The sequence below is a fragment of the Orycteropus afer genome, unplaced genomic scaffold (assembly GCF_000298275.1).
Source record: "Orycteropus afer afer isolate SDZICR_OR568_19922 unplaced genomic scaffold, OryAfe1.0 scaffold00064, whole genome shotgun sequence".
Classification (NCBI taxonomy): Eukaryota; Metazoa; Chordata; class Mammalia; order Tubulidentata; family Orycteropodidae; genus Orycteropus; species Orycteropus afer.
In genome coordinates, this window is record NW_006921651.1 from 4,263,939 (window position 1) to 4,275,239 (window position 11,301).

The 11,301-nt window shown below is 59.1% G+C and overlaps 1 protein-coding gene across 1 annotated transcript in view; it reads left to right on the forward strand.

The window, feature by feature from the left end:
• The first annotated feature begins 3,804 nt into the window (after positions 1-3,804).
• The window catches only part of PSD (pleckstrin and Sec7 domain containing), a 12,886-nt gene continuing 5,389 nt past the window's right edge, over positions 3,805-11,301 (forward strand). The window contains exons 1-9 of the mRNA XM_007939901.2: positions 3,805-4,458; positions 4,731-4,833; positions 5,309-5,666; positions 6,532-6,960; positions 8,196-8,390; positions 8,554-8,634; positions 8,842-8,954; positions 9,554-9,612; positions 9,727-9,816. Coding sequence (XP_007938092.1) covers positions 3,805-4,458; positions 4,731-4,833; positions 5,309-5,666; positions 6,532-6,960; positions 8,196-8,390; positions 8,554-8,634; positions 8,842-8,954; positions 9,554-9,612; positions 9,727-9,816 — 2,082 coding nt within the window. The remainder of the gene's footprint in view (positions 4,459-4,730; positions 4,834-5,308; positions 5,667-6,531; positions 6,961-8,195; positions 8,391-8,553; positions 8,635-8,841; positions 8,955-9,553; positions 9,613-9,726; positions 9,817-11,301) is intronic.

The following is an 11,301-nucleotide window of genomic DNA, read 5'->3' on the forward strand; positions in this document are numbered from 1 at the left end:
CAGCTGTCTACTGCGCGTGCGCAGTAAGCTATTCTTACATCGGCCTCGGAGCGACTACATAGAACCCGCCTACTTGGGTTGTAGACAGACTGATTCAATCGAGTGCCGTCTCATTGAGGAGCCTATCTGAAAACCTTCCGGAAGGACCCCAAAACTGAGGTAGAACAGACCGATGGTGTAACATTTGACCTCGCTTTCTCACCAACAGGCCTTGAGGCCCGGAGCTGGAGAACCAAGTGGTAGCAAAGACTGGCTTGTGTCTTCGTTTTGAGCTGATGGCCACCTCGAAGTAGTAATGGGAGGAGCAAGCAAGGCCAAACGCAGAGGGGGCGGAGTCAAGACGCCTGGGTTTCTGCTCTACTCCTTTCTCCCACTGGCGATTTTGAAAAATGGGGAAAAACTGTCCGGGCTCTTCCTGCTTGTCACGTAGTAGGTGCTCAATAAGTAATTATTAAATGAATGAGTGGGCAAAGCCAGAATTTTTCTTCCTTCATCAAGCACGCTTGTGCAGACGTCCTCTTCCTGGTTACTTGTGAAGTACAGCACTGTCCAGCCCATCTATTCTAGGATATTATGGACTGGGTTTATACTCAGTGAGAGAAACACGGGGCGCTGAAGACTGTATCTCCAGCCAGATCTCTTTCCTTTCCCCAGGATTCCCAGAGACCTGAGAAGAATGAGTGCCCAGCTCAGTCCACTAGGGGTACTGCTTCTCGAATACAGACCTGGGGGGTTAGTTATGGGGCTTGGGACTGGGCCCGCGCTCTGGCAGAGAGCTCTGGGTTCAGTCTCTGGGCCGGCTTTCCCCCAGGTCCTAGTTCCTAGGTCCGCTCTAGGGAACTAGGACACAGTGCTTTCCCCATTATGCATGGTGGGGGATGGGATGAAGAATGCCCAGGGCCTCCTCAGTGGCACGCCACTGCCGTTGCTGAGAGCTGCCCCCAGCAGGGATGGGCGCTCCCTCGAGGCAACCGCTTCACCTCCACTTCATAACAAAACCAGCTTCCCGTCCGTTATCTCATCGGGGTTTGAGCCACCTTCGTAAGGTGGGCTGGATAGTGCTGTCGCTCCATTTTAAAGATAGAGAAATCAAGGCCCTGGAGAGGAAGTGCCTGGTCCAGGGTCAAGCGAATAGGGGATAGAGAATCCAGGCATTCTGATTTTCCCCAAATCCCTTCCACTTTCCACCACCCCGCAATGCGGTGAGAAGGGAGAGGCCAGCAGCAGGGTAGGAATAGAAGAGGGTCAGGTTGGGTGAAGGACCGGCCTCCTTTTCTTCCGTAGCTTGCTTAAGGAGGGGAGACTGAGAGGATTGACCTCTGCTAGGATAGAGCCACAAGAGCGCGCACCGCCTCGGGTCGCGCGCCTTCTCCCCCTCCCCGCTTTGTTCGCGCCTCTGCGCCTGCGCAGTGCGACAAATCTGGCGCTGTCCCCTTCAGCACCACACGGAAGCCGCGCCGCGCCACCCCGCGGTGAGCCCCGCGCGCCCCCGCCTTACACGTCCCCGTTCCCCTAGACCGCCCGGACAAACACCTTCCTTCCTCCTTCCGAGGTCACCACCTACCCGCTCCGACCTTCTGAAGGAAAGCGGTTACCATAGTAACTCAAGCGGCGCTTTCTTAAAATAGCCGTGCTCCCTTCTACCCTCGCCAAGAGCACAAGCGGAAAAAGAGGTTGCCTGTCCCCCATTTCCTCCAGTCCCAGGGACATCTCAGCTAACCTCTTACCACTCCCAGGCAACTAGGACTCCTAACTCAGGAACCAGGGACATTCTTTCTGAAGTCTGACTACCGTCCATCCTGCTCTTCCCTGGATGGGTGGTCAGGATTGAACCTCCTCCTGGGTCCAAGACCGAGAACCCCAGAGGAGTCGAGGCGGTGTTCCCTAGATCTTCCCTCCACTAAGTTGACAGTCTCCTGGTTCTAGGGGGCGGGTCTGGTCTACACCCATATCGTGTGCTTGGCGTGGCCGCGTGCTCGTGGGGGCGAGAGCGCGTGTGGCATGTAACAGGTCATGTGGCAGCCGCCTAGGGACACGCGTGGGGTCTGGAGCGGGACACGCGTGTGCAGCTGGGCCTTGCGTGTGGCTCGGGGGGCGGGGGGCGAGAGGGATGTGGACGCGAGTGGGGTGGGGCACGTGAGGGTCCGGGAAACACTTCCGAGGGTTCCATATGCCTCCCCCTCGTCAGGGGCGGGTCTCGGGGTTGGCGGGAGAGCACAGCCGGGACCAGGCGACGAGCGGGGGTAGCCCCCAGGGCTCGAGGCCCCGGGGAGGGCGGGGGGTGCGGATTAGCTTTGCTGGAGCAGCGCGTAGGGGGGAGGGGGAGGGACTGAGAGGCGGGCGGGCCCGGAGCGAGCGGGAGCCGCGCTGCCTTCACCGCTGAGCTGGGCCCAGCCTCTCCCCTGCCTTTCCTCGGCCCCAGCTCCTGGCGAGCAGCGGTGAGTACTGAGGTGGCTCCGAGCCGGGACTACACAGGGGATGCGCAGGGCCCTGGGTGAGCTGCAGGAACCTGCCTGGCAGGGTTGCTGCTCCTGACCTCTGCCCCTACCCTGCATTGCCCCAAGAGGCCCCTTTACCCCTCTGGGCTCCCTCCAGGGCTGGACTGGATGAGAAAGATCTGCCTACCTCTTGGAGGTGGGGGTGGGAGAAGGATCTGGTGCAGCTCTCTCCGCCACCCAGCGACCTGTGACTCCTGGGGTGTGTGGGGGGAGGGGTGGGTGTCCCTGCTTGCGACTGTGTAAGTATGTATCTGTGTTTATGTGTGATTGTGCACCAGCAGGTCTCTGTGTCTGATACGATACACCTGTGCATCTCTGTGTCTCTGTGTGTATCAGAGAGTATTGCAGAGTGAGAGCCGGTGTGTATATTTGGGTATCTCTTTGTGTATTCCTGTCAGTATGACAATGTGTGTGTAAAACAAGCATGTGCCTTTTCATTACACACATATTTGTTATGACGTGAGTGTGTGAGGGTGTGTCTTTGAGCAGTGTGTGTGTGTGTGTACTTGTGTGTATGTGTGTTTGCCAGAGGGTGTTGCCTGTGAATGTGTTTGACTGTGTCTAGGCATATTTGTCCTTATGTATGCCTGTGTGTGTATGAGTATGTGTGTGTGTGTGTGTACCTGTATGGAGAACAACAATGTCCCTTTCTCATTCAGCTTCTGTGTATCCGGTTGGATATTCTATTCAGCCTTTCTCCTCCCCTCCACCCTGTGCCTCTCAGCCCCTTATTGTCCCTACGTAACCTCTCCAACTTTTTCCTCCTTTCCTTTCAGGGGGCCTGTGTTCCCCTTCCCTGAATGAGAGACTGTGGGGGACTCAGGGCTGTATGATGGTGATGGCTGGCTGGCACCCCTGGTCCAGAGGATGGGGTGCCAGTCTCTCCCCACCAGAAGCAGTTCCAAAGTGCCACTGGGACTCTGGGCTCACCCACCTTCTGAAATAGCTTCCTCTGTCCTCTCAGGGTGAGCTCAGGGTTCCCGGGCAGAAGGAGAGGGTCCAGGGGTCCACTGGGGGGCATTTCATTTCTCCTCAGACTTTCACGAAAGTAGCCCAAGCGGGAGGCCAGTTCACCCCCAGAGGTGGGGTCAGTGAGCCCCTAATTCCAGTGTAGGCTAGGCTCCTGGTGCTCAGAGGCCCCAGCCCGCGTCCCCACCCTGCCCCTGCTCTCCTGCACTCGGCTCTCCTGCAGTTCACCCCCTGCTCCCCTTCCTCTCTTGCAGGCCTGTCTGAAGAGCATGCTGCCCCCTCACTCCCTGCCTGGCCTCGCCATCCCTGCTCCCCCAGCCTGACCCCCGGCCCCAGCATGGCCCAGGGTGCCATGCGCTTCTGCTCAGAAGGCGACTGTGCCATCTCCCCACCACGATGCCCACGCCGCTGGCTCCCCGAGGGCCCTGTGCCCCAGAGCCCCCCGGCCAGCATGTATGGCAGCACAGGCTCCCTGCTACGGCGGGTGGCAGGTCCAGGTCCCCGGGGCCGGGAACTGGGCCGTGTGACAGCGCCCTGTACGCCCCTGCGTGGTCCCCCTTCACCCCGTGCTGCTCCCTCACCGTGGGCATCCTCTTCCCCCCCTGGGCAGCCCCCACCTGGGGCCCAGAGCTCTGTGGTCATCTTCCGCCTTGTGGAGAAGGCCAGTGTGAGGCCACTGAATGGGTTACCTGCTCCCGGAGGCTTGAGTCGGAGCTGGGACCTGGGTGGGGTCTCTCCTCCCAGACCCACCCCAGCCCTTAGGCCTGGTTCTAACCGGAAGTTGCGGCTGGAGGCGTCCACGTCAGACCCACTTCCAGCCGGAGGAGGCTCTGCCCTGTCTGGCCACCGAGGCCCCTTAATCGGGCCCCCCGCCCCACCCCAGGTTGGGGCAGATGGCCTTTACTCCTCTCTCCCCAATGGGCTGGGGGGTCCCCCTGAGCACCTGGCCACACTATTCCGAGGACCTACCAACACCGGACTCCTGAACCAGGTTTGTGATCCCCCGTGGGCTCCCTGGGGCCACAGGGTCCCAGTGAAGGGGCAAGGCTTGGTCACCTGGTAGATTCGGATCTGTCTGTTTACTCTGAATCCTTCAATCTTCCTAAATATCTTTCTTGCCTTCTGTGTTTGGTCCCTGTGTCTCTGCTTCTCCATCTCTGTCCCTGTGTGTTTATTTCTGTGTTTCTACCCTGTGTTCCTATGTCTCCACGTGTTTGGCTTTATTTCTGGGTGCCTGTGTCTATCTCTCCCTCCTTGGCTCAGGGGGACACCTGGTCCTCCCCCGGGGAAGTCTCCTCTCATGCTCAGAGAATTGCTAGAGCCAAATGGGAATTCTTCTATGGCTCCTTGGACCCCCCCAGCTCAGGTAAGGCCTGGGACTGAGGCAAGGAGAATGAGGCAGGACATTCCCCGCAGCAGCTGGGCCTTGGTAGGGAGCCGTCCTTGAGAGTCCCTCCAGTCCCTTCCTGGGCTCTGAGCTGGCAAGTGCCCCTCCAGGCCGTCCCTTTCCCACCTGTGTTATGATGGGGAGAGCTCAGGGCTAGCGGCTGGGCTGGGTACCTAGAGGAAGCTGGGTAGTAGAAGGAGGGGATGCAAGGATCTCAAGGGCCATTCCTTGGAGGAGATAAGAGGCCCCTCGAGGGTGTTAGATAAAAATTTGGTTTGAAATGAGCTCCATCAACACCAGGAACAAGCTGAGTTTGTAGTATGAGGAGTGGTGGCCAGACGGTGAAGGAACTTCCTGCCAGTGTGAGGGCAGTCAGAGAGAGTTCCTAGAACAGGAGCAGGCTAGGGAATTACACTGGAAGACCTCCTGACTTGGAGGCCTATGCATCCTGCAGGTGCTAAGCCCCCAGAGCAGGCCCCCCAATCTCCACCTGGAGTGGGCCCAAGGCAAGGCTCTGGGGTGGCTGTGGGGAGAGCGGCCAAGTATTCTGAGACGGACCTGGACACGGTGCCCCTGAGGTGCTACCGCGAGACGGACATTGACGAGGTGCTGGCTGAGCGGGAGGAAGCTGATTCGGCCATTGAGAGTCAGCCCAGCTCGGAAGGCCCACCTGGTACTGCTCACCCACCTGCCCTACGTCCTGGCCTGTGCCCTGGCCTTCATCCCAGCAGTGGCAGTGAGGAGGAGGAGGAGGAGGCAGGTGGGGAAGAGGATGTGGATGATGAAGTGTTTGAGGCCTCAGAGGGAGCCCGGTGAGTGAGGGAGTGGGAGAAGAAAGTGGCTTGCTCCTTGTCACTGGCCCAGAGGCAGAGCTGGGGTGGAAGGGAATGGGACAAAAGCAAGGATGGGACCAGGAGCATCAGGACCAAGGTTGGGGTGCTGGCAGGGTAGTGTGGGTAGCAGAAGACTGAGCACAGAGGCCTAGGCCTGGAAGAACACGAGGGTTCTGGAGAGCATCAGGCATGAAGCCAGGAGGATAGGGGGCAGGCAGGAGAGAGGAGGCAGGGCACTGAGAGTTCTTCTAGCAGGCCCAGGGGCAAGGTGAGAGGCCAGAGGCCTAAAGGAAGCCTGGAGGAATGGGAGCATCAGTCCAGATCTTGGGTCCTGGCAGGAGAGTGGGGCATATGGGGGCTTTCTTCTCCTGTCTCACACCCCACTGCAACTTGGAGACTCATCTTCTCCTAAGATGTTGCCAGAAATAGATACAGGATGGCAGGAGGGGAGCGGATCAGGGAAAAGGAGGAGAGAGGGAGATTAGCAGCGAGGGAGGGAGGGAGGAAGAGGATTGGGTGCTGGGGGGGTAGGCCTGGGGTGCCCTGGGACACTGAATAGCTTGGGGAGCCTGTGGTGGGGATCCTCTTTTTCTTTGAGGGGGCTGAGGACACAGCATGGGAGGCTTCAGCACCAGGGTCAGATAGGGTCAGAGGTCTGAGTCCTGGTTCTGCAGCCTGAAGTACACGGCTTCCTCCTCCTCTCTTTGAACCTCATTCTCTGCAAATGAAATGGGGTGATGATCCTCGCACAGAATCAGTATGAGAGTTCAGTGAGATGTGGCCCAGGATCTGCCCTCTGAAAACGGCTGGTGCCCCTAACCAAACATTCTCCCTGCTCCTGCAGGCCAGGGACTCGAATGCCCCTCAAGTCGCCAGTGCCCTTCTTGCCTGGGACCAGCCCCTCTGCTGACGGGCCTGACTCTTTCAGTTGTGTGTTTGAAGCCATCCTGGAGTCACACCGGGCCAAGGGCACCTCCTACACCAGCCTGGCCTCACTGGAAGCCCTGGCCTCACCTGGCCCAACCCAGAGCCCCTTCTTCACCTTTGAGCTGCCCCCACAGCCCCCTGCCCCACGGCCTGACCCACCTGCTCCTGCCCCACTTGCCCTTCTTGAGCCAGATTCTGGCACCAGCTCCGCTGCTGATGGGCCTTGGACTCAGAGAGGGGAGGAGGAGGAGGCAGAGGCCAGAGCCAAGCTGGCCCCAGGGAGGGAGTCTTCCAGTCCCTGCCGCTCTGAGGACAGCTTTGGGCTGGGGGCAGCCCCTCTAGGCAGGTGAGTGATTCCCTTGGTCCCTCAGACCTGAAGTTTCCAGGGCTCTAGGGTCCCAGGATCCCAAGAGCAGCTGGCCCACGAGACAGAGCCTGAGCACAGGGATGTTCTGTTGTTTGTATATCTGACCTGAGTGGGAATGGTAAGGGGGTTGCAGGTGTTTGGTTTTCCATTTGGAGGACTACTTTCATTGGCTCTGAGGCAGAGTCCCTAACAGGGCCCTCTTTGGTCTTAGTGACTTGAGAAGACATGATTGAAGTCGCAGGAGTCTCCAGAGAGCACCCTCCTTTCTCTCTGGAAGGGCCGATTCCTCCCCCGGCAGAGCCTCTAACCTGCTTAGAGTTCATATGACCTTACTCCCATCCAGCTGGGAGATTTCTCCCAAAGATGGAGCCACCAGCCTTTCCCCTGGCTTCTCTCCACCATCACCCCTCCTTTCCGCAATCAGGAGTCTCCCACCCTTTTCCAGGAAGTCCTTTCACCAGTCTAACCTCTCTGCTCCCCCTCCTCCGCCAGTTACCCTCTCAGTCATGGAAGCCATGGCAACAGGAGGGGGTGGCCAGGGAGACAGGGTTGCCTAGCAACCAGGAGTTTCCGGCCTCTGTCTCTGGGGTGACAGGTGGCTTTGCGAGTAGAGCAGCTGGGGTGGGGAAGAAAGGGGAGGATAAGGAAGGGGTGAGAGAGCACACCCTGACCCCCAATCTCTCCCACCGCAGAGTCTGCTCTTTGGTGGGTGGAAGGGAGGGATGGAGGAGGAGCCTCCTTTCCCTCAGAAGGGGAGGAATGACAGAGGAGCAGGCCTGAGGGTGGCCCTGCTGCCCTCAAGTCTTTGCCTGACCCTTCACTGTTTCTCTCTGACAGACCATCAATCCCACCTCTGCCCATATTTTCAGAGATATGGACTGTGTTTTGAACAGGGCCAGTGTTGGGAATGGGGAATCTGTGTCCACTAGCAAACTTATGCCCCTGGGAGTCTGGGGATGCAGCCAGAACTCCCACAGCAGCAAGATGAACGTGGGTTAGATCTGAGGCAGGACTTCCACAGAGTGGTGGTAAGGATGGAGTAGGCCAATGGAGAGAACCTGTAAAATCGCTTTCTGGGAGAAAAGAAAAGTGCCTTCACCATGTTCTCTCAACTTCTCCACTGTCTGTCTGGGTCTGGAAGCAGCGGGAGGGTCTGGATGGCCCCCTAGGCCCTGCCCCCCCCAACCCCCTGAGCTGGTGTCCTACCCTGGCAGTGAACCACCCTTGACCCAGCTGGTGTCCGACTCAGACTCGGAGCTGGACAGCACGGAGCGGCTGGCACTGGGAAGTACAGACACCTTGTCCAACGGGCAGAAAGCAGACCTGGAGGCTGCACAGCGCTTAGCCAAGAGGCTGTACCGACTTGACGGGTTCAGGAAGGCTGACGTGGCCCGGCACCTGGGCAAGAAGTAAAGCCCCTGGGCTGGGGCTGAGGATGGGGGCGGGAGATGCATCTTGCAGGCAGCACCTCCACATCCCCTCCATCCATCACCCCGGGTCTCTAGGTAACCCCTGCCTGCCTTCCTGACGCTCTCCCTCATGACCTCACCTGTCTCTCTGCCCTGCCCACAGCAATGACTTCAGCAAACTGGTAGCTGGCGAGTACCTCAAGTTCTTTGTCTTTACGGGCATGACTCTGGACCAGGCTCTCAGGTGGGTGTTAAGTCCTTTGGGGGCAGCCTCCCCTCTCCAGGCCTGGTGTGCAGGGCCTTAGCCATGCCTGCTCTGAGCCCCTGCACCTCTCCCAAACTTCCCTGACAACCTTTCCCAAGCTGGCTCAGTAGGGCCAAGGGTGGGGCTGCCTGAGAAGGGGTCCTGGGGTAGGGACGACAGGACATTGTCCTCTCTGCCCCGCCCCAGGGTGTTTCTGAAGGAGCTGGCCTTAATGGGTGAAACCCAGGAACGGGAGCGCGTGCTGGCCCACTTCTCCCAGCGATACTTCCAGTGCAATCCCGGAGCCTTGTCCTCAGAGGGTGAGGGAGCAGGAGCAGGGAGGGGCGGGGGTTGCCCCACCGGGGGGCCGCTGAGGCTGAGGCAACGGGCTGGGCTTTGCATGTGTATGCATAGAAGCATGTGTGTGTGTGCACTGGTGAATGAATGCCATGCTGGCAGGCATGTGAGCATGCATGTGTGCAGACCACTCCTCTTATACATGTGTGCAGTGCTGGCTGCGTGTGTAGGACTGTACATGTGAGTGGGCCGACTGCTAGATTCAAGCGCGTATTGTGCAGAGGCGTGTAGCGGGAGAGTGTGTGTGCAGTTGTTCACAAACGTGGAGGACAGTGCTTGGCGGGAGTGGGGATTCCGTTTGGCTGCACAGGTCTGCATGTCTTTGTGGGGCCGCCTTGCTGGTAGGGTGTGTTTCGTGCACAGACCAGAGAGGCATGTGAGTGTGGGGAGCAGCTATGAGCTTCCACACCCCCAGCACCTCAGGGATGCAGGGCAAAGTGTTTGCTGAGGGATGTGCTGGGAAAGGGGATCTTTCCTTGGAGAGACCTGGGGAAGGTAGGTGTCTGTGTGAAAATAGTCCCCGGGAAGTGGTGGCCCAGGCTGAAGGCTAACTCTACTGCAGATGGTGCCCACACGCTGACCTGCGCCCTCATGCTACTTAACACCGATCTCCATGGCCACGTGAGTGGGGAAGAGGAGGGAGGGAGCCCAGAAAACAGATCCCTAGTCCAGAGACTCCCTGGCCTAAGGGGCCTAGGACACCTCCAGACTTACAGGCCTCTGCACTCTCCTTAGAACATCGGCAAGCGCATGACCTGCGGGGACTTCATTGGGAACCTGGAGGGTCTCAACGATGGGGGTGACTTCCCCAAGGAGCTGCTCAAGGTGAGGGGCAGGGAAAGATGAAAAGAACTGCGGGGCAGATTTGGGGGGGGTCCCAGTCCGAGAAAGAGGAGGAACCAGCCAGTCCCTTGTTTCTGCCACAAGAGCTAGGGCTCTCAGTGACTCAGCCTGGGGACCGCCCCCTCTTCCCAGCCCCCACACGCAGGCTTGCCCGAGACATGCGCACACGCGTGCAGTGGCGGCCTCGCGCAGCGGGGGAGGGGAGACAGCTCTCGAAAATACGCGACCCGGAGGTCCTGGACCCAGCGTATGCCCTCGTCGGTGCTCACTGAGAGTGGGATGGCTTCCTGAGTGGGGTGGGGCACACATGTCCACCGTCCCCTTCTCTCCCACCCCGTTGTGTACAGTCATGAAGACCTTCCTAGTATCGCTGCGCTTGAGGGATGCGGGGGCAGCGGGGCTGGAGACGGACCAAGGCTTTTCCAAGGTCTGGCAGCGAGTTAGCGCTAAACTGGGACTAGATAGATACTGTTTCTTGCTTCCCAGGTGCCCGCACAGGAGATAGAGATACACGGGCCTGAGGGGGGAGGAGCGTGGGGCTGATGGGGTCACTCCCCTCTCTGATCTCTGGGTGGTGGTTTACCCAGGGAGGCCTGGGTTCACTTGAAGAAACCCTTAGGGTGGGACAAAGGGGTCTTTGGGCCACTACGTATATGTAACAGAGGCGTGCCCTTGGGGTGCCAGTGAGCAGGGGTGTGTTGGGATGGCGAGTTTGGAAATGTCTCCGAGTGAGGGTGTTCACTCCCAGCTGGGGTGTATCATTGACTTAGGGTGTCTGTGAATCAGGAGATTCATCTGACTCCGGGTGTGGCTGCTCTTTAGGCTTTACAGTGTGTCTAAAACGAGGTGTATGTAGTTCGGGTGTTTATGTATGCTGCGGATTGACTATCTGATTAATGACACGTCCATGAGAAGGGGGTGTATGTTTGCGAGTATGCGTGGACACTTTGAGGTGTACATTTGAATTTGTGTCTGTGAGTTGGTGTGTCTGGTTAGGTGGAGCGTGTGCCTGTGCACTGGGTGTGCGTACATGACTTGGGATATGTACACGGACTCGAGCCGGCAAGTTGAGTGCGACCAGGGCAATTCCATGGCTGCTTCCAGCCTCCACCCCACGCCCCGCGCCGTCTCCTACCTCGAGGCCCCTCCTAGCTTGGTGAAAAAGGGCTGCGGGGAGGCGGTCCAGCTGCTACCCTACCCACCACCGCGAACCCAGAGCAGTCAGCAGGGAAGTTTGGGTTCTACCGGGCTAGCCCACCCCCCACAGCCCCAGGCTTTAGGGGCTCCTCCCAACGTGCCCAGATCAGCTCTCCCAGGACTCCCCAGGCCCTGCCCCGTGGCGGCGCGCTGGGAGCCCCTCTCGGTCGGCGCCTCCATTTTGCGACGTCCCCGCCCCCAGCACTCGCCTCCCCTCCCCATCGGCGCCCCCCTCCCGCTCTCGCCGAGCTGCAGAGCCCACAGCGCCGC